This window comes from Lepidothrix coronata, unplaced genomic scaffold (assembly GCF_001604755.1).
Source record: "Lepidothrix coronata isolate B3197 unplaced genomic scaffold, Lepidothrix_coronata-1.0 Scaffold4, whole genome shotgun sequence".
Lineage (NCBI taxonomy): Eukaryota > Metazoa > Chordata > Aves > Passeriformes > Pipridae > Lepidothrix > Lepidothrix coronata.
In genome coordinates this window covers 10166455-10190020 of record NW_016690184.1, presented here as the reverse complement: position 1 = coordinate 10190020, position 23566 = coordinate 10166455, and the positions used below count along the sequence as shown (strand labels likewise).

Here is a 23566-nt window from a genome sequence, read left to right as displayed (position 1 = left end):
AAGAGTGCTTATCCATATTTCAGGGGAGGCAACGAAATTCCTGTTCCAGAAGAATGCTGGATTACATCATACTCCTGTTTCAGAAGGAATATGTCAGCTTCTGAAAGACAGAAGGCTGTTGCTCTGAAATATGTCCTCTACCATGAACAACCAAATATATGGGCTTGACAAGTTACAGCATGTCAACAGAGCCCTGACAACTGGCCCTTGGTGTCCTAGCTCTGAATGTGCAGCTCAAAGAACTTCACATACATTTGGACTAAATACCACGTCATAAGGAAGTCTGCTGCTATTTATCTTTCAATATAGTTTTTTATTTGTTAAATGTTTTGGCAATTGCAACGTATGCTAAAATGCTCAAAATACACGTATGAGACATTTAGTGAGTAATGTTTGCTGATCTGTCCAGTTTCTTATCTTACATCACACTCTTGCGTATCATAAAAACCATGAACGCCACAGCAGTAAAGAATATAAACATTTTGTAATTTTGTGCATGTATTTAAAAAACAATCCTGCAGATCTGATGGTTTGATACAGTGACAGGATATCTCGGGGAAAATGAAACCCATTGGTCAGACAACAAAACAGCTTTTATATAATCCACAGTGGAATACATGATGGTACACACCCACCTTCTAGATTCTGAAACTCGGTCAAGAACTTCTTCAACTTCTCTACTGTCTTATCAAACTCTTTTCCGGAAGATGACAGCAAAATTTCCATGCACTGTTGAAGCATGGTTACCAAATCAGACTTATTCAACATCCTAAAAGGCATAATTGTTGGCTGAAGTTAAAACGCAGTGATGAAACAGCTTTCAATGTTCTTAGTTGAAAAAGAGTTAAAAAAAAAAAAAGAAAAACTCCTTTTAAAAGGAAAAAAATCTCCAGAATTTCAAGCATTTAACCTAGCAGTAAAGTCCATTTTTTTCTTGCTGTCATTAACAGAAAGAAACAAACCAATTTTGTTTGGTGAAGACGTCCTTCACATTTTCCTGTAGAACAAAAGTTTTTTCTGATACTCTACCTAAAACCACTTGCTGAATACAGGAGTTACACTTTTTGAAACTGTGAGAGAGAAAATAAACCTAAAAAGCACCAACCAACCAACCAACCAAAAAAATCCCAAGCCAAAAAAAAAAAAACCCAAGTATGGTAGGATTCATAGCTCACTCCCAAGAACGGTAAACAAAACATTACAAAATCACTCTTTGTGATTCAGAATGACTCTCAAATGAAATCAGAATTGCTGGGGGTTTTGTTTGGTTTTGGATTTTTTTGAATGGCTGTAAATCTAACCACCACTAGAATCCCAGAACCATTCAAGTTGGAAGGGACCTCTTGAGATTATCTAGCCCCACCTCCAGCCCTGCATTTACTTACTGTTAAATTACAAATGCCTTTTACAAATGTCACCAAGCACTGCTCAATCTCGTAATCTTAATTTAAATGATATCAAAGCAAGTCCTTGCAAATATCCATAAATAAAATCCAGAATTAGTCATTGCATCCAGCCAGTACCATTACACATGCATGTAACTTTTTTCATGCAGCATGAGAGGTTCCCATTGCTAAACACTCTGGTTCTGAACAACCATACATTTGTAAAGCCTCTGTTACTAAGAGCCCTTCCCAGCCTATTCTTGTGGGTTTCCTTTGCCTTACACAAAACAAAGGTGCTAATACAAAAAAACAATGCTAATCGTTTGAGAATTTTAGAAGACACAAAAAGCACAGCTACACAAAAAAGAGAGCATGACAAAGAGTATGGTGGTCAGTGTGTCAGGCAGTGGGTTTCCATATCAGATACCTACTGACTAAGAAATTTAAGGAAGACTTCAGAAGAGGCTGGGGAAGCTCTGTGGATGTCTGGAGAGACAACTGCAGTTTGAGCTCTAGCTTCTACCTGGCAGTTGATGTTAAATGCTTATAAAAGTTAGAATTTGAAACTTCAGTTTATCTGCTTCAGGGTTATGGATTTTTGCAAGTCAGCTATTGCCTTCAGATATACTTGTTTTGTACAGAAAAGCATCAGGAGTTAGCAACACAAAGGATGGCCTTGACCACACAACAGGCTAAAAAACATTTTTAAACTGTCTTCTATAATATAATGGGTAAACAACATAGCCTTGTTCCAGGTCAGACAAAACACTGCAATAATTAAACACCCAAGATGGACAGAGGACAAGCAGATCTAGAGATCTGTGAATGAGAAAGAACAAATTTATTTTAGTAATATTATTCAAAATGAAACTGCAAGTTATAGAAAAACTTATTTATGACAACAATGGGATTACAGGGCCCAAAGAACAGAAAAGATGGTTATCATGTATGAGCAAACAGTAAAGGATCCTTTTCAACCTTTTACATTTGAGATTACTGCAAGGTATGCCAGTTATCAGAGAGTGGGGTTAAGATTTTAATTTGACTAGGAGTCAGGCTTACAGCAGAAAGTAAGATCTCAGATCATCATAAGGCAGTAAATAAATCTGATTATTCAGAGACAAGTTCTGAAAGAGAAGAAAGGAAGCTAGGATGAAGTCCACAGAAACTCCTTCTGAATGGTGAAGTGGGGAATCAACTGAAGAAATGGTAACAGAGATTGGTCAGCACCAAAATGACGGAGTCACAGAAGGGCAGGACTGTGATAAGCAGCATGTGATGAAAAGCCATCACTGATTGGCAGACAAAAAACAGACTACAATGTCTAGACAGAGGACAATAGGTCAGACTGCAAGTTTTGCCACCTAGAAGCTTGACCAGATGTCCCAGGCAGTTAGGTCCACATAACCAATCAAGTGAGACACTCTCCAGCATCTCTTATCTTCTCTCTCTTCTGACTGGATTAATCCAAAGTGAAATAAAGCTCACACTTTTTTGACTCTTGGCAACTCAAGAAGAATAACTACTGTGTAGACTGCTAAAGTTAAATGACATGAAACATGATCTTTGGGGATAGCATTTCTAGTAGAAGAGATAAAAGCCTGTCCAAGGAAAGGCTGAAGTAGAGAAACCAACCACAAAAGAAACTCAATTCAACTGAAACCCCCACAATCAAACATAATTCACGAAAGGCAAAAGAGATACTTTGTTAGAAAGTGAGAAATAAGCTGATCCAAAGCTTTTTTATTTTTTACTTTCTAAATACAAGGAAAAAAAGATGGATTTTAGAAAAACATTGAAAAGAAGAATATGAGATGGGGAAAGGTGAACGTAAGGACATCAACAGGTGATGTGGCTCCTGGGAAGGCAGAGATATTAAGGAACAGTGAGTAACTTCTAAACCTGAACAAAAGGGGAAAAAAAAAGATTATGAGTCAAATTGGAAAGATCGCATTTTATCATTTTCTTCTAAAAGATGGCAAACAAGATTCCATGTAGAAAAAGTAGAGACAAGAGGAAGTATGTGTAAAATGGAAGGTAGAATTAAAGTTACAAGCTGAAAAAAAATAGTCACAGCTAGAATTCCAAGTATTTGAAGAAATTATGTTGGAGGAGTTTTGTTAGGAAATTAATAGACTTTCTGGATAAAAACAAAGAATCATAGAATCATCATCTATGAAAGGAATGACCACATTCACTGTATTTCTATCAGAAGCTCCCACAGTGGGAGCCAGGACCAGAAGAACAACAGGAGGGAGATGAACAGATAAGAATAAAAGGGGAGCAAGCCAGAATCTGATGGCAGCATCCGCTTTGAGATAGGAGACAGATGAATTCAGAGAGGATGAAAGCAAATTAAACATAGGAGAAGAAAAAGGAGGGGAAAATGGCCAAGTGTTATTAAGAGATTACAGACAGACAATACAGGAAAGCAGAATGACACATTTGTGGGCAAGAGTTGATAGGTGACTGAGTGCTGTCAAGATTCAGGAGAGTCAGAGAAGGAATTAGAGGGACAGATTGCAGAACTGACAAATCAAGCACGTAATCCTTTCAAAGGGATGAGAGTGAAGAACACAGAGCAGTGGCTATGTGTAAGAACCACTCAGTACAGCAAAGGTACAGTCTGAAGCATATATTTCCTTGTGTATATGAGCCCAGAAAGTTATTCTTCACCCACCACTGACATGTTTTTTCTATTCAGTTTTACAGTGTAACACATCAAACCTCACCAGCTCAGAGTCTCTAGAAGAGGCAGTTATGGCAATGGTGTCGTGTTGGCTCCCGTGCGACAGAACCGATGTATTATTTGAATGAATGCAATTATCAGGACACCTGCTACGTGTCTGTTTAAAGCACATTTAAAAGTCTGTAGCTGTAACACTGCAATTGAAATGTTTTCTATTAAGAAAATTGGCAGGCAACACCAGTGGAGGCTCTCCTAAAGTCCTACTCTTACAATAACACAAAAAATTAACCCAGTCCCTATACAAACTATTAGACAAAAGAGGAACAGAGGGAAAGCAGTAAAATAAAAAAAGAAAGGTCTCAGCTACTGTTCATTTGGAACAGATTCTAATTTTCACAACAGATTAACATTTAAGCCAACTAACACTAATAATTTGATTGATAACATCTAACACAATCATACTTTAAAAGACAAAACCCAAATCGCGTTCTCATTCACACAAAATAATCTCAGTGGTTTCAGCATAATTACTTGAGGTATATGAGATATTAGAACCTGGCTGAATTTCGCAGAAATCAGTAGAAAACCAAAATGAAAACAGCAGTCATTTATATTTGCAAACAATCCTAAAGCTAGCTGTAAATATGTAATATCCTCAGTTTTAAGTTCCAAAATAACTGATGATTGATACTCTCCATGTGTACAGTGGTATTAAAACACAATGGGGGTGGGGGGGAAATCACCTTGCTAGCTGAAGAGATGACTCATACTCCTCTGTCTCCCACACTTGGTTTTCCAAACATGCACAGTGCAGCTCCCTAATCTGTTATGCAGAAGGTGAAGAAAGGATAAAATGTTTTACAAAGCAGTGCAGAGATCTTACAACAAGCTGTTCTAAGTAATATGCAATTCTTTTGGAGCTTGTTTCCCAAAGATGCAGAATGACTGCAAAAGAACCGAGAGTATCTTCCAGAACTAAGCTTCTAGTGTTGCTGGAGAGTGTGTTGTTCTGCACCAGGTTTCAAACAACTAATATTCAGATGAAGATAACTGCAGTAAACAGAGAAGAACTCCAACCAAATGCCCAAGCTAAAATGTCCTGTTATTCTCAAATACTGGTACAGTTCATGCTGCATTTGCAGTTAGTGACAGACTCTAATTAAGTATGTAATACCTGGAGAACTGAGAGACAAGTGCACATGCACAGAGTATACTGCTCTTCTACTGGAAGAAGTTGCTGAGCACGAGAAGGTGGATTAATCACAATAGAGAAATAGGTTATTAAAAGCAATTATCACTGTTCCTTAACTATCGTTTTTTCCTGTACAGAAGGTTGCTAAAAACTCAGTCTCTTCATCAGAATTTGACTAGTGATCTAATAGGTGGTAGAAGAGTATACATTCTCTGCAATGCATATAGATGTCCCAGACATGGGAAAGTCAATGTGTGGATTCTTTTGCTGATTTGTGCATCTGCATCCTCCTGGAAACTCCTTCCTGTGGACTGACAAGGTATCACCTATGCCCGGAAAGAAACCACTGCTGCCCCCTGCAAGAAAGCATCTGTCTCCATTCTAAGAAGCAGAGGGCAAAACAGCACATTAGTAAACAAAGAGAAAGAGTAAATATTTATTCAGACATCATACTTAGAGAAAAAACGCAACAAACCCCATATGTAACAGTACATCACCTGCTTGCCCAAAGGATACTTTGGAAGAGAAGATGTGAAAACATGAAGACATCTCAGAATTGAAACATAATTTTCGTGGTAAACATGTAAGTCCTCCAGCAATTTCTGTATTTCTTCCTACAGTGACAGAATAAATTTTTTTAAGTCATTCTGACATCCATTAAAAACTCTTATAAAGCACTTAAAATGACTCTGAAGTTTTGACAGTGTAGTGTGCTATAATTAAAATCACCAATATTAAATTAAGATACTGAGCAAAAGAGCTCAGTTCAATAGTTCACTGCATTTACATGGTGTAATGTTAACTGTACTTTCTTCCTCCAGCTCAGTAAAGATTTGTTATTGATTACAATTATTATTTTACCATTTTCACCTAGAGTTAGGCCTTTAGATTTGGTACGTTATCTCACAATAATGAGACTATACACTATTCCTTTAATAGGCAAAAAGAAGTTACATAGCTAAGTTTACTTGAAAATTTGCATTTTTATATTACAAATGCATTTAAAAATTTATTTCTTATATCATGGGTGGTTGCTGTTTTTATTAGTTAGGTATACATAAAAAAACAGTTCACAGAAAATAAAGAAATATTCAGTTGCTGCTCCTATGTGTTCTTAATTTGACTTTTGTGTATTCATGGGTTGAGAACTGCAGAAAAAAAAAATCACATATTAGGAAAAAGAAATTATTGACTTCTGCTGGATGGGTTCTCACTATCACTGGCCTCTCATGGAAGCACTTCGGGAAAGGCCCACTCAAAAGTTATGGTAACTGTACTAAAGTACTTTGGTCTCATTACATTTAAGTTTGTGGATCAAAAGATCATCTCTCTCCTGTCCTCTGTCAAGGAAAAAGAGGAAAAAACCACGGGATTCTCTACATATTTTATTGCTATTTTGCTCAACTCTGAGCAACCTATTCCAAACAGACAGAGAAAAATAAAACAAGCCACTAAAGTTTCCTAAAGTTAAACTGAAACAAGAAGTATCAAAGAGAAGAGAAAAGCAAATCCTTGTCTGCAAGCAATATAAGGAAGTACTAACCTACAGAAAGAAAAGGCATCATCCTGCTGAGACTGAATACCACAAAGACACTTGGTGCTATAAAGCTTTCTGGTGTTGAAAAATATTAATGATATTCCTCCCCACAGACTTTTTACATATTGAAATGTAAGGTCACTGATATAACAACTGTTTAAATGACTTCCAAGACCTTAGGGTAGACACTCAGAAGTTTGTACTTTAATTCTAAGTAGGATCATTAAGAAAAAAATTATCCCCACCACAAAAAAAGCGATAAAAGAAAAAAGTTCTCTTTAATGCTGCTACATCAATCTTATTTCCCCAAACCCAGAGCATTATTAACCCATCTAGATTTGCCTCATCTTGTTTCTTAGCTCAAGACTGATGTAGTTAATATAAATAAATAGCAATGTATTTTGCCAAATAATGAAGTGAAAAGGCATACACTGTTTTAGAAACCTTATTAGAAGACTATGCAATGTTATTTCCATAAATGTAGATAACAGATATAGATCACCACTTTTACATATTTTCAAATTAAATTTGCCATGAAAACTTTCAGATAGATTTGTTAAAAATCACGATGTAAAACTGCTTTTAAAACTGATTATTTTAAGTAGGTGAAACTCTTCCTTTAGTTATTAAAAAAAGTGGCAACAACATGGAATATAAATGCAGCTGATAAAGGGTATTGCAGATTTAGGGGCTAAGCTTGAAGACCAAGTTTACCTGGTCCTGAAATATGAACAGTAAATTTATATGAAAAAGTACCACAACGACTCTGAAAGTGTTTCCTAGGTTTAGAATGATACTGTAGATTAGCATGATATACAAAATATAACAGCACCACATCACTGCAGCAGCAGGACTTTTCCTCTCAGGCAGACTACACTGCCAGCGTGCCCAGGCAATAATGGTCCTACTCCTACTGTAGAGATTAGAACAAGTGTCTTCAATTAGAATTTGTGATAAGGATCTTATGCATCTAGGTGCAAGAATTCCGGCTTCCTTCCCAAAATTACAGGGTGAAGCTTGTGAAATAAGGGGTATATTATTAAACATATAAGGTTTAAAACAAAGAAAGTTTAAGCTGATGAGTCTTAAACTTTCAAAGTAGGTGTGAATAAACAGCAGGGGAACAACAGTAGCTTAGGCTATTTTTGCCAACGAAGATTATAAAATCATGTCTCGCCTTGACTACCATAATTACACTTGCAAACTTGCCTGCTACTAACCTCTCTTCCAGACATTACCATTGTTCTTCACACCTGAAAAAGCCTTACAGTCCAGGAAGCTCTGCAAGGACAAATTAATTACTCTCTCCCTATAGTACCATTTGCCTGACAGGTTAGTTAGACTTGATACGAAGAGTTAGGAGAAACCCTTTACCTTTAACAATGCTTTTACTGGGAGTGGTTCGGATGATGAAAATAACCAACAGATTTTTGTTGGTGAATCCCTAAAGGACTCACAATAGCAGTACTCTGACTTCAATCACTTGACAAAACTTCAGATAAACATGTAACAAATTGAAGTTTTCATCCTGTATGAGACCTAGTGTGAATGTGTGCCTTGGGACACAGACTCTGCCCTACTGAGTTCAATCAGAAACTACACAGAGGGTATGAAGGATTAAGAGCTTATGAAATAACCTTCGAGATTACTTACACATTCTCCAAACACTTAACAGAACTTCCAAGAAAGTCAGTCTGAGTAAACATGAAAAGACTTGGCCATAAATAAACCTTGTAACCTTCCTTTTAAGCAGTTATATTTCCAGACATAACTAAAAGTTGATGCAAGGAAGTTGTGCAGCCTTGTACAAAGGCTGACCTGGCAACCCTAGAGATTTGAAATTTTGACCTGACAATTCTAATTCTTCATTACTGGACATGAAGTACAGTATGTCCTGTATGAAAGACACTATATAGGACTATACATCTTGGTCTTGTATTTTATTATGCTCCGCAAACTAATACCTTGGGCAAGTTATCTTTGTTCTCCAAAGACATTCTTAAAATTTTACCTTTAAGAAGTTGTCTGTTGTCAGTAGTGCAACCTGTTTCCCTGACTCCTGCTCTTCCACGTACCTGATGGTAAGAAAGAAAAACAACATAAAATTATGAAGTAAAGAAAGATTCTAAGGTTAAAAAAAATTAAAATGTTTACACTGCTACAAAGATTTATTTTGGAAAGAAATGTCCTTTGGGCTGTCCTTGAAAAAGGACAGTCAAATCCAACAAGTTGAAAGGCTACTCCAAAACCCTGGAGATTATGCTCCAAATCAGCTTAACAAGTTCAAAAGTGATTTATGGTTAGTTGTCACAGTAGCTTGTTTCTGTATTGAGAACAAGAAGGGAAAAAAAATTCAAGTGATTACACATCACAGAAGCTGTACTCTCTTGACTAGATTAAGGATTCCCGTCCCCCGTTTGATGAATTCGCCTTTGCTCTTTTATTCTTTTTTAAAGCTGACTCAATAAATGACTGTCCAAAAAATTTATTTTCCCTTTTACCTTCTAAAAGAGGGCAGTCTCCGAATGTTTTCACACTGATCATGAGATAAAGAATGAACTCTCTTCTGAAGATCTACCAGTTGGCAACACAGTACACTAAGAGGCTGGGAATAGAAGTGCTCCACAATACAGAGCTGAAAAACAAAGCAAGAAATAGAGATGATAATAAAATCCATCCTCCCTGCTATATCTATCTACTTTTTAATGCTTTCTTATTACTACAATGCATATACTACAATGGCAGTAATGGTACTCTCTAAAAAAAATTCATTACAATTCATAAAGATTCCGTAAGTCACTAAAGGGCACTGATTATACAATCACATAATTACCTTCTTTGCTGTATGCGCTGTTCATTTTCAGTATCTCTTATTTCCCTCTCTTATGTAGTAACTATAGCTTGTCAAACATCTTATAGTCACTTATGTGAATTACTGCATTCTTTAGGTTATATTTCAGCTCCAATGCTTACAAATATTCAAGGTTGCATTTAGAGATATGAAGAGCAACTGCTGTACACAAGCCAATTTCTGTTTCATGTACACAAAAATACACTGTTAAGCTCTGTCTATGCATACATACAAATGCACTTTATTATCGATTTCACCCGAATTAAATGTTTGCAGCATCAGGGCCTTGCAGAACAATAGCACATGCTCATCACATCTATTCTTAAAAACCAAACAAACCCTGATCAAACAGACCACCTCACTAAAAACTTTTAAAACATAAAAACTGTCAAAGAGGAAAGATACTTCCTATCAGAAAAGTTAACAACATGCTTAGACATAATGAGATGATTGTGATCCCTTCCATTTATTACTTAGAAAATCTGATCTGAAATTGCTTCATCACTGAATACTTTTAACACACAAGGACATAGCCATATGTTGTCAGGGCTAGAATTCGCACTTTCATATCAGGCCAATGGAGAATTGTTAGATTTTGATGACTCTTTCAAATTAGAGGAGTTGAAACCTATGAAAGCCCACACAGATCTGTCTGCAGGAAGTGGTACTACAGCTAGGATATTTCTTCTGGCCACATGTAATCATTGAATCTTAGATAGCAAAGAATCCATGAAACTCTAAAGGTATATGACATTAAAAGGGCATGTTCTACTAACAGGGTCACACATGGAACTAGGCAAGAAAGAAACAATTTCACAAACCTGTATTAAAACAGATTACAGGGGCTACAAATTCTTCAGAGAACCCTTCTCTGCAATCCACAAAAGCTACAAAATCCACAAAAGGCGACTCAAACACAGAAATACATCTAGATATGAAGATCTACACAAGCCAACAAAAATTTAATTATTGTGCTCTGTACAGACTATTTTTAGAAACCTTGAACTCCTCCACTTTGTCTCCCGAGAGAGGGTAAATGTTACTCCGCACTGATGCACAGCTGCTTGGAGCACAAGCATTACCTAATTTGAGGCACAAAGTAAGTGACCCTGTAGCTACTATTCCCCTGAAAAGGTAACAAGTGTGCATCCAGAAACTACACCAGAAGAGTTCAAGAGGGGAAGAGACACTGCTGTAGCCTATTCACACCAAGACAAACCAGAGTCCAAGGACCTGGTACAGAAAATCAGAGACAGAGAGTTTTGCCAGGGGTGTTAGAAAGCTAGAAGTTAATCTATAGCAAAACACAGCTCTTTCTACCCACTAAGGCAGGTCACCCTTTTAAATGTAATCGTAAAATATTGGGGGTTTTGTGGCAGAGTAAACTTTTACTTCTTTTGCTTCTTCATACCTGCCCTACAAGTTTTCTCTAAAACCCTTATCAGTTAAGGTTTTAAAACATGCATCTGTTCATAGACCCAACCTGTTTCCAAAGGACATTTTTGCATACAATTCAGCAATATTATGTCCTAAGAAATCTTTCAGTGCCTAGTAATTACCCTTTGTTTTCACAACCATAATTTGAATTGTTGTTACCACTGCGTACCTGAAATCCTTTGATAAAATTCTGGACAGAAAAATCATGGTACAAGAATATGTTGATGAGAACCTGAAGAACTTTTTCACCCAGTTTAAAGGGAAACTGGGCTGTCAGAAGCAGCTGAAAGAGAGACAAAAAGAAAAAGTAGCCATAGTAGAAATTTTCTCCTGAATTAAAATAAGTAAAACATATATATACAATTTGATACAACTCTCAGTATGTGTTAGCATTCAACTAAATCAGATACTAAATACACTGCCAGCTTCTAAAAACAGTATTTCTACTAAAATATCCACGCAAAGATTGATTTTCAGTTTATTATTTTACCCCATTTTTGTAAGTACCTTTTACTAATGCAATATTTGAATTTAGTTTTTTGCTTAACACTGGTTTTGTATTTATTGTAAAACTGCAAACAGAACAGAGACTGCTGTAATAAACAGAGATGCTACTACTTTCAGCACGTGTAACAACGATTTTGGAAATTCTGCACAAAGCGATGTACCAAGAATCCCCAGGCATAACATGGCTTGAACATTTGGATGACTCAGTTAATGTTTGAGAGGTGGCAAAACTCAGGCCGAACTGTTATTTTTCTAACTTAAAAGCCATCTTTTTCTGGAACAAAGTAAAACTCAAAATCAAAGCGCTACTTTAATGAAGAGGTGTGAATGTGAAAGTGTAATTTCCCAAGTATATATGCACAGATGTCAATGCAAATGAAAGATGAAAGCAGGTGTGTTTCTCAGCGTGAGAAGGGAGCTCTCAGTATTAAGCTACTCTGCAGCTGCGAGTAGAAATATCCAAAATCCACAGCTCTCAGGGACAGATTCCTTTTCAAAACCTTCAGACCAACCTACCTTTAAAGGCCAGACATGTAGACTGTGCTGCAATACACACACTTTCCTTCTATTTATAAAGGGAATTACCTTGTCAATTATAGTAGACAGGTGGTCCTTACAGGAAAGGGACTGGAAAAGCTCTATGCACAGCAGAGAGGAAACAGAGTGAGGAAGTAATCTGTGGATAATCATCGGTGATGTAGCGATTCCAAAAATCAGCACTAGAGGTAATTCATGGATATGCTGACTAGATAATGATGGAAGGGAGAAAAAAAACCATAATAGTTACATTATAGAAACTCATGAAACAAATGCATTTTGTTCTTACTACAGCACTGAGCTTAGATGCAGAAAGGGGTAAGTTAAAAGATTTGTTTCATTTAATCTACATTCCATACACTCATAATTAGGTATTTATCCTTGCCACAAAAAGCAAAAGAAAATACAACACTTAAAAAACAATTAAAACCTAATTTTTCACTGCCTTACACCCTACTGATTTCCACATAATTGTGCACTTCTGATTTTACTTTTCAAAATGTTCCCTTGAGAATCCATCTGCCAGATCCAAAGTAGAAAACTATTTTTATTGTTGGTCCCTCAGCAAGAGAAATTGCCTGGGCCTTGTTTAGAGGTAATGTCAGGTGCACATGCTGCCCCTGAATTAATCGTACAACTGCAGCCCCAGTTCTGATGCAACTGTAGTTTCAACCTGGGGACTAAGTGGAAGGTGCTCTTTTTGGAGAACAGCATGAGTTTTTGATTAGCACGCACGAGATGATATTAAGGAAGACAGGTTAAGGAAGAACAGAAGTACAGGAGCACCTGAAGTAGTCAGCTGCTGATTACAGATCCTGACCAACTGTATAAGTTTTACATACACTCCTATTGGTAAGCTAGTGACCTTTAATCACCATTAAATCAGTAGTCACACAAAAATATACTTAGAAAACAAATTTAAAAGCCCACAAAAGAAAGATCTAGGCATCTTAAAAAATTAGTTTCACATTCACAAATTCTACAACAACTAGTCCCAAAAAATCCTCCTATGTGAAAAATTAAATCAGCCACCCTGTGTCTCAACCTGGTCCTTAGGCACTCTGATTCAGAGTCTCAAGTTAGCTTTAGGGTAATTTATCCCCAAAACCTAGCAAATATGTTTTTGCTCAATCACTGCTGCAAAGAAGCAACACTAATATTTGATTCCAATGCTACACTGACCTCACTGTCACATTTCAAAACAGCTGCAAACATAAAATGGGTACACTGGAGTAACTAAACTTCAAGTCACATTACCTGCAGATGACTATGAAGTCTTGAAGTACTTTTGTGGTGAAACTTTCCATGTCTTTGAATATGACTACAACTGGAGGAGACTGCCAGTGTGCAGAAGTAGTTCTTTTTTTGCTTGGAGCTTCAGAATCCGTTTTCTTTAAAGCCATTCATCAAACATTAACAAAGAGAAGACAGTAAAATAAAAAGACTGAATCCTATCTATGATTATACATTACTCCAAATGACGTGACTGAACTTTTTGTCAGCTGCATTTATTATTAGCATCTAGAACTGCCATTTTTCATCCTTCTGTTTGGCACAGCATGAAGCACAAAGAATAAACAGATTTTAAGCACACATTCCAACAAAGACAAGAATAGCTCTGTGAGACAGAACTGGTGAAGTTCTGTTGGGATTGAGGGAGGAGATTTGAGTTGTGTACAGAGACATTACTTATTTCCTATATCTCTACCCAGTAACAAAAAGAGCATATACTCATTACACTTTTGTTTATCACACTGCTCTGATGAAGTCATCAGAAAATCAGTCCTAACTGTATTCATGACAGAAACAAAGTATAAAACTTTATTAGCTTTAGCTAATAAAGATACATAAACATTTTGAAGGTTATTTTCTTACTGCTTGCCAACGTACTCTAGGCTGCAGATGACATCATGGTTCATTAGCAGTAATACAGTACCTTTCCCCTGGATGGCTTTTCTTCCATCAAGTTTTGTTTTAATAAACAAAACATCTCAGCACTCCTGGGAGAAAAGCATCTGGCATGAAGCTGATACTGAATTTTAAGCTTCTAGTTCCCAATTAAACATATGATAAAACAGTACTTTTTGCTTGTGTTTCAGAATTCTGACATTCATACGTTAACAGTAACTAACTCCACATTCGTTATATGTGTTACATATTATATTCAAATCACGTTAATCTCAAGGTTTTTTTAGTGTTAAATTAAAAGTTAACCTTTGGCATTTTCTCACAGAAATTTGAGTTATTAAATTCTTGTTTTAAACACATCTAAAGGTCAGGAATTTTCATCAACTGGTGACTAAAAAAAAACCCAAACAACATACCTTTGTTACACTCTCATACCATTTGATAAGAGAAGACATTGAACAACGTATTCTATTCTGGGAAACCTGCACATAGTCCTCATCTTCCAGTGAGTCCACATCTACATAGCAGTTCATCAGCTGCCCCATCAGCTTCTGCATCAGATTTTTTACGCCTTCACAAAAAATTTTGGACACAGGGTAAAGACATTCGGTTATTCAGTAACACTTCCCCAAACCATACTCTAAAATATTACCCCAATTATTTTTTATATTACCCCAACTATTTTTCACATTTCTAACTAGTCTCCTTCTCTCTCCAGAATGCACATCTCCTGCTCCAGAAAGCATTAAGGCATGTTGTCAATGCAATAAAAATTATCCAATTAACTTGCCTAGATAGCAACAATTCAGGTTAAGATGTTGGTCTTCCACCTTTCCTGAACTCCAGCCACCTGCCATTACAGTGACCTAAAAATAACTAAGGCAGCCAATCCACAGAACTGAGGATACTGCCATAAATGACTTTTACTATTTTTAGTTAAAAAATAAAAAAAGGAGCAAGGAGAGTGGGACAAAATTTTATTATACCCATTCTCTTGCTGTAATAATGTGACTGCAAGCATTTAAAAAGTGGAATACATACATACACTGTCCAGTTAAACAAGAAGAAAGCCAGCCTACAGTATCGACGTGCAATACACTAAGCAACATGTTCTTGACATTTATGCTACATCTAAGTAGTATTTCAATCTTCATTGATTTAAAAAGAACTGGACACATCTTAAAATACAGTAGGCATTACTGCTGTGATGACATGGGTTCGATCAAATCTTTAGAAAGTCTTCAGGATCCCTCCATCCACTCTTCTTACATTTGGGGGCAAAAGCCAAAATTTCTAGTTAGTTGATACCTTATTCAAACAAGCAGCAAAACTATTATTTACCTGGGCAATCTTTAGCTTCCAGCAAGGCTATATAAGGAGTAATGTTATTCTGAAGGAAGTCTGAGACACTTTTGAAAGTCAACTCATGATCTGTAACGTTTACACCTAGAAAAAAAAAAAAAAAAGAAAAATTTTGAAGGGCATTTTTCATGTGATTTGTGATCATAATGACTGAATAATAAACTGAATAGCAGACAAAAACCAGAAGATACCTCACACAGTTAAGGAAGGAATGGAAAGCATGGCATCAGCTATGACGAAAGATGAAAAACTAGCACAAGACTAGACATACATGTTGATTTTCCCTGATTAAGAGAAACAGGAATCACTGCAAAGACCCCTCATATACTTTGGGTTTTTTTTTTTTTAGAAGAAAGATTTCTCAAGAGTGCAAAACTGCAAGAAGTAGGATTAGTTTCCCAACATCCCTGCTATTGATATCCTCATAAGCCATCCACTTGTCTGCAGACAAGAAGTTAAGCTCACCTTCTGCAGAAGAATACTGCATATGCCCAAGTTCTGGATCCTCACATCTTAGGTAAAGAGGAAAACTACCACGAATGAGTAGCAATCTCCACCTGAATTCACTGTGAACTACCTAGTATTTAATGCCTTTATTAGTACCCTTAGTCAACCAAAAAAAAAGAAAAAATAAGAACAAGCCCCTCCAGAAGGCAATTCAGAGCTTCTTTCACAGAAATATCCCAAGCAGGAGCTTTTTACTTTCTACTGCCTATAAAAGCAGAGTACTTTCCTCTCTTTGTTAGTGCTCACATGGTAAGTTTGAAGGATTGGCCTGATTTTAGGTTCCCTAAAATGATCCACTGAAAATGCAGTTAACTTACTTAGAATCAGGTTTAGGATTATAATTAAAAACCTTTGAAAGAAAGAAGCAGGGGGGGGAAAAAAAAGAAAAAAAAAAGACAGACTTTAGAACTTTACTATCTTTAGTAATATGGTATACAGCCATTTTCTTCATTCTCTGTACCTTTTCCAAGATACAGACACTGCTTTCCTACACGTAAAGATGCACTGAAAGAACATATATCAGAAAAACAGAAGCTATGTAAAGTCATGTTTAAGCATGCTGGTGGCAGAAACAGGGACAGAATCAAAGTACCTCCGGTGCCTCAGTGCTACCCCCTGCCTAAAAAAAAAACTTTAAGGAAGGTGTTGACTTACTGGACTATTGTGCATATAGACAAAAGGGAGAGAGGTTTTATCTTGCTTCCTTCTCCCAGTCCACTCTCTTCTGTTAACATTTTTGAAGCTGATATTGCTCACAGTAACTGCTGGGAGTCAGCAAGGTAATTTTCTTTGATCTCCCTGTCAGTTTTAAACAGATGTACACAACAAAATATAACTTAAAAAAATTACCTAAGACAAGAGCTGCAGTGGGGATTTCTCTGAACTTCATCCGACAAGTCCATTCTGCTGTCTTCTCTTGAAACTCAGAATGAAACCGGCTCAAAAAATTCATCAGATTATCAAGCAACTGCTTATTCAAGTCTTCCTGTACTTTCTGTAAACATAAATAGAGAGATTTTATTTATAAAAATGTGAAAACACGAGAATATCACTCTGGAAAAGTCACATGAACTGGAATTTCAGTCTTTGCTACAAACACCAGGTTTGGTCATGACTATTTCTTGTGTGGTCTGATAACCATTATCTTCACATTAAAGCTAAAATTACCATATTTTAGCCCTGCACTTTTTGTTTCTAACCTGGATCTTGATAGTTCAACTGGAATTCCTTGCCTCACAGAAAACAATATTCCTGAAAGCCCTTGATGAAATTTATCATAATAACATTTGCAAGGCCATTTCTGACAGCAGGAGTCAAAACTGGAATACCTTGCAATACTGAAACAAAAAAGCCTTCCAAAATTCACCTTCCAAAAACAACAGACAGTTCCTGCTGTACTTTTGTCAGGTTTTCATGTTGTGAGAAGCAGAGGACAGATGGTGCTGCCACAATCACAGCACAGTTCATGACGGACATACAAAGAACAAGAGTGCTCCACAACAAAGTACCTGGAAGTCAAATCCTTTTCATTTTTCAACACCTCAAGGAGATACTAGTGACCAGCACGAGCACAGGGCCTGCCAACAAATCATCAGGTAGGAGTACCCTTGCAAAAACTCTGGAGAACATTCTGGGAGGCTCCCTTAGCACACTACCAGAATCCCTAGAATAAAAGTCCAAACCAGCAAACTACAACCTTCCCATGTATTCTGCCACAGATGAGGTTTACTACACCAGAGTTTGAAAGTTTATAAGAAATGAAATCTCAGCTAGATAAAGCCCTCACCTACCTGGTCTGACCTCACAGATGATGCTGCTTTGAGCAGGAGTTCAGACAAGGGACTTCATAATGTCCCCTACAACGTGAATTACCACGCAATCTAATGTGTAAAAAACATCATCAGCCAACACTAGGATGAAAGGTTGGTAATTCAAAACTTATTAGGAAAAGCATCACAGATACCCTAGAAGCTGGATGAAGAAAATTCTATGTGTAGCAGCAAAAGTAACTGCAGTTAATCTTCCCTTGGGCAATTCAAACTCTAAGACAGGTCCTTATGAATTTGTCAGTGTAGGATGAACTGTCTTCCATCAGGAGGAGTAAGACCAGAAAAAGTATTTGACAAACTCCTAACAGCCTCAAAGAAAACAAGGGTAGGAGACTTAGAGCAGGAAACAATGATGATTTTCCAGATGGGAAGCACAGTGGCTCTGTGCCTCTCACTCCTGCTCTGTGTGAGTGGTTAAGGGATGCTTTCACTATGATGGGCTGTGTCTGCTGCTCTGGGAGAAATCCTTGAAGAGCGCTAGGAAAAAACCCAACACTTCGTCAACCAAAAAATCCTGTAGCCACTGTTGGCCATGCAGGAGATTTGTCTCAAAAGTCTTGACAACACTGTGCCAAAGAAAGAAGATCCAAGAAAGAAGATCTGCCAGAAGTAGCCACAGAAAGTCAGCTTCCCTATAATCCACCATGTAGCTGCCAAAGTGGTTTCTGGCTCAGCTGCCACCATTGCTGCCAACGATGGTAGTTAACCCATCGAGTTGTAGCAGTTGTCAGACAGATACCAAATACACCTCCACAAATTTCTGTGTGTTCTCTTTGGTTGGCACTGTGATGCACTGCTTTACACCTGGCTAATTAGCCTGGCTAATCATGGTTTGAAAAGGCTACTGAGTAGTCCAAGTGAGCTGGATCATGGAATAGTAGGAACAGAATTACAGGAATTTATGGTTTTAGCCCAAGGGTCCAGATTTTAAGCTACATCCATCTGGCTTCTACTGCATATCCCAAAACAAACCTTGGGAAAAAATTTCTCATAATGTCTAAAGCCCGAATGCAAGCAGAGGAACACGGAATAATTGCCCAGAATCCATGACACTCAATAGAGGAGGAAATCCCTGCTGTAGGGAAGCAATTAGTCACACCATAATGCAAGCCAGCTGGTTACATGGACACAAAAACAGCATGTCATGTAACACACAACAATTAGGAGGCCACAGTGCAGTATGAAATTAACTCTGTCCCCCATCAGACAAGCCTGTTCACGCTGTCCGTACTATATTTGCAGCTGTGTCATTCGGTATTTGACATCCCTGCAGTTGTATTCACATAAATCCACCGTGAGCCCTGGACTGCTGTGTATGAACTCTGTAACACTGAGGTCAAGATCAGCCTAAAATCCTCAGAGGGCTGGCAAGCATTAACTGAATTGAAGGCAGAAGACAGCAGTATGCCAGGAGTTAGTAAAAAGGACAATTAGTAAGAAGAGAAGCTTAGAAGCAGCAGGTTGAAGCATCAAAAACATGCAGTTCTACGGTTACAAGTAATGTGTAAGTAATGGATTTATTATTACTATTTTATATTCTGGACAAGTATTTCAGTCTCAGTCAATATTTCTGCGTTAAATAACTGCCCTTTTAAGCATGTAAAAAAGATCTCCAGAAACAAAGAAGCAAGTAGCATTGTTATAAATGCAAAACACTGCTTTAGTACGAAGCACAAGACTCACCTCCGTTTCTGACTTAATTTGATTCCATAAAGACTGACAAGTAACAAACCGCAACTCAGTATCCTCTGAATCATCGTTTCTGATTCCGAAATCATGAGCTAGAAACACAGAAAGCAAAGGAAAGCACAAATAAGCTTATGAAAACAAAACATTTTTTTTTCTTGAGAATAAAACAACTGAAACGAACTTCTTAATATACATATATATGCAGGGGAGATGACTTTTCTCTTAACCAATTAATTAACTTCTGGTATCTGGTAGAATAAGTGAGGGAACAAGCAGAATATATTATCCAAGTAGGCAGGCAAAAAAGTAAAGAACTGACTTCCAGTCCCATATGAGCTAAAAGCTAAATCAGAGCAAACAGCCTTTATTATTAAAATTAAACAAAATTAAAAAAAAAATCTTTTCCTTGCTTCAGAAAGTTTTGTGGGTCTCTTTCACCTATAAAATATTCAATCCTCCTTCACTATCAGCAGTGGTTTGATCTCTAGAAAAGAACCAGTTGATAAGCACAATCTCACAAAGCACTAAAATCACCCAAAACAGCAATATAAGTGATGAACAAGAAGCATCCCTAATCCTCCATTTTCATTGTCTCCCCTGAACTATCACCTCATTTGTATCCCTAAGAAAAATCACTTAAAATACATAACCCACTCTGATTACACATCTTAGGTTTTTAGCTGAAGAAAATCTAGCCACCACATTATTGGTAACATACCAAGGCATAATATACTTTTTTACAGAACCAAAACTCAAACTATAGGTGCAAATATGCTCAGAAGGCCTTTTGTGTAGTGTAACAGTATTATCAGCTATTGATAACAGAAGTTTCACAACTGAAACTTCACAGGATTGGGTTTCCATATGGGATGGATGCACATCAAAGTACTGTTTTAGAACAACACTAACCAAATGTTGTGAGAAACCAAACTAGCTCACCTCTCCCTCGTTTTTAGTTCAGTCAAATTTATTTTCCTGCCTCAAAGCATTTGCTAACTAGAACAACATGTTTAGTAGTTTATCCAAATATTACTAAGCTTGCAAAAACGAAAACGTAATATCCAGTAAGGGACAAAATTTCAATGTGGTTTAAGTGCATGGTTATTGGTTTATTTATCTTGCAACGACCTGCAATGACAGATTGGATTCTACTCCCCAGTCTCTCATTCACTGAGCTACAGATGTCACAACTTCCACAGTAAAAATAATTTGGGTTTAATATTAAAGAAGATGTTACAGTAGGTAATGAATTAGAGCCTGTGGTGATTTCCACAAAAATCTGGCCCTATTAATTTCCCCTCCACCTTTTTCATACAAATTGTCACACCTTTTGACAGCTCTGGTGATGCTAAAAGTAGTTTAACCTGGGAATAAGAACTGTAAGTTTCCTAATCAAATCTCAATCAGCAACTATTCAAGAAGCATTATTTGTGGCTCCAATAAGAGTCAGTCCTGTTCAGTCTTCCTCAAATGACAACACACCTAAATACACATCTGGAGAAAATGTATGCAGCAAATACAGAAGCCATGGGATCTTCACCAGTGGCTTTTCTTTCTTCTTTTACAAGAAACTTAGGCAAACTACACAGAACATAGGACTTATGGATGGGATATAAATTTCTGACTCCCATAGCTTAAAAGTGATTCATTCAGTCAGAGTCTTCAGATGAATTGTTTATCAGTTAGTAAACAATTTATGGTAGCATTGTACGGAGTTTTCTCGTAACAAAATGTGCAAAGACAATGACAGCCATACAGTCTTGATTGCTGGAGATGAAAAAAACAACACATTTACAGTAGCCAATAATTTGGTTATGTTCCTCCAAAGAAATGAGTTTTCAGCAATCAAGAAGCAACAGAAAACCTCATGCAGCTATGATAGAACTCATTATACAAATTCAATTAGATGTGATGAACTTTCCAGGATTAACCCTTCTCAAGCACAGGAACATACATGAAAATGCACTAACCTGTACTCTGAGACAATTTTCTCTTCTTGGCACTTGGTTTAAAAACAAAGCAGCCCTAGAGAATAGCAAAAAAAATACAGACTTCAATATGAGCATCATTTTAACTGGCTCCTGAGGCCACTTTATTATCCTTTAATTTCAGTGCTCCATTAAACCAATAATTTGAACTGAATTGCCAGCCTCTTAAGAATATCAAGTTACATATTGTCCCTATATATTCCTGTTTCAAGCTGTAACACTAGTGGAAGCAGTATCCCAGCACACTTGTGAGGAACTTTTACATCTTTCCACAACATTCTGCAATTTAGCCATCAACTATAACAGCAGCATATTCTTTAAAAGTCTCAAAATCTCCAACAGGTTTGGAATTAAGAGGTAATTATTCCCTGAGGACACATCAGCACAGTTTCAGTTAAAAACAAAAGGCAAGAGGCTGAGATGAACAGGTGATCCGGAACAATGCAATGAGTATTACTAAGTTACAAAAACAAATGACACGCCCAAGCTAGAGGACAACTGCATCCCAACTCAAAGAAGTAGACAGTTAGAAGCAGAATGACAAATGGTTTCAAAAGGGTTCAGATAAAAAACCCTGTTCCAAGGAATTCCTCCAGATAGAAGGCATCTCCCAGTTAGACCTCTTTCATCACAAAGTATTAAGTTTTGAATTCCAGGAGATTTTTTTCATTTTCCTCTAGAAAATTGGAAATTTCTTCCCTCACCCTCTCTACAGAAGCTCATCTCTTTTGTAGAGTTATAAACTGGAGATGCCTTCAGATACTTTCCATTTTACCATATATAATAATAATGGCCAGTCTTCGCGAGCGAAGATTTGGGAAAGGTCATAAACCCTTCGAGCCTGCGCAGTGGATTTTTTAGGTGAGACACAGCATGCACTGAACTGAGCCCACCCTTTAATCCTGAGGTTCATCTGCCGGGGCCNGAAAATTGGAAATTTCTTCCCTCACCCTCTCTACAGAAGCTCATCTCTTTTGTAGAGTTATAATGATTTCCTATATATCAGAAATCTTAAAACTCTCACTGTAAGGTTCTTATGCTACAGCTAGGGGGAAGGAACACATAAGTGTTAAAAATAAACAAACTGACTCAATCCTATATTTCTCAATGGAGATGCTAATACAAGCAAGGATTACTGAACGCGACCTAGGATAGTTCAGCCACTAGTGTAAGAATTATGTAGTGAAAATCAAACACCAGAGTTATATTCAATTCTGATCACAGTCGCCACTCTGTTGCGTGACTTCAGACATTTCCTTTCTTATACAAGTAAGACATTACATTGACCTCCACTGAAAAACAGCCTTATAAACTGGAGATGCCTTCAGATACTTTCCATTTTACCATATATATTAAGAAGCATTTAAAACCAGCTGGACAAAAGTTATGGTTATTCTAGGTGCTAAACACTCTGGAACGATTCCACTGCAAAAACTTAAGATACGGATTTATTTATGCTGCTGTATGCACAACAGGAGCACAAATGGAATTGGCCAGAATAACCGTAAATCACTTATATAAAAGAAGAATATATGCTTAATCAAACTATTCAAATACTATTGAATGCTTTACAAGCATTGGATTTCCCTACACCACTGAATGTAGCTGAGATCAGAACATAAAACTGCAAAGTACTACACAAAGGACTTGGGAGGCAAAGTGGAGTGACACATTTCACTACCAAACTAAAAGGCCACAGCCATTTTCTGAAGAGAAATCCACCAGTTTTGGATTAAGTTACAAGTTTATTTGGAAGCGCTTCCCTTCGCTCCTGAAAGTAATAATCTGCACAGCAACTTCCACACCAAAGGATCCAGCTACACATCCCAACTGAGTGAAAAACAATGTAACAGCAGTCTTGCGATGATAAAACAGATGCTGTGAAACCACTGCTGTTGTTCACTATATGATCAAGCACGAGACTAAAAGTCAAATGTTTCAATATAACATTTTAAGTCTCGCTATGTTAACTCTGATGAATGCACTGTCCCTACTGCCACCCCTGACTACTGGCCAGATAAAAGCTTTCATTTCGGAAATACCAAGGCAATAACAGATATTTAACATCACCTGTGGGTGACAGCACTTTAATCTTTATTTCTGCATTGAATTAGTTTTGGGGACAGAAGCAACGAGCCTTGGAAAGCG

General features: G+C 37.1%; 1 protein-coding gene across 2 annotated transcripts in view; it reads right to left on the bottom strand.

The window, feature by feature from the left end:
• The window catches only part of ORC3 (origin recognition complex subunit 3), a 34606-nt gene that overhangs the window by 10397 nt on the left and 643 nt on the right, over positions 1–23566 (bottom strand). For both annotated transcript variants that reach the window (XM_017825409.1, XM_017825418.1), the window contains exons 2-14: positions 21401–21455; positions 19425–19522; positions 16762–16906; positions 15385–15489; positions 14460–14614; positions 13393–13526; positions 12184–12343; positions 11261–11374; positions 9305–9438; positions 8815–8878; positions 5764–5880; positions 4818–4897; positions 636–769 (exon numbers count right to left, since the gene is read on the bottom strand). In XM_017825409.1, coding sequence (XP_017680898.1) covers positions 636–769; positions 4818–4897; positions 5764–5880; positions 8815–8878; positions 9305–9438; positions 11261–11374; positions 12184–12343; positions 13393–13526; positions 14460–14614; positions 15385–15489; positions 16762–16906; positions 19425–19522; positions 21401–21455 — 1495 coding nt within the window. The remainder of the gene's footprint in view (positions 1–635; positions 770–4817; positions 4898–5763; positions 5881–8814; positions 8879–9304; positions 9439–11260; positions 11375–12183; positions 12344–13392; positions 13527–14459; positions 14615–15384; positions 15490–16761; positions 16907–19424; positions 19523–21400; positions 21456–23566) is intronic.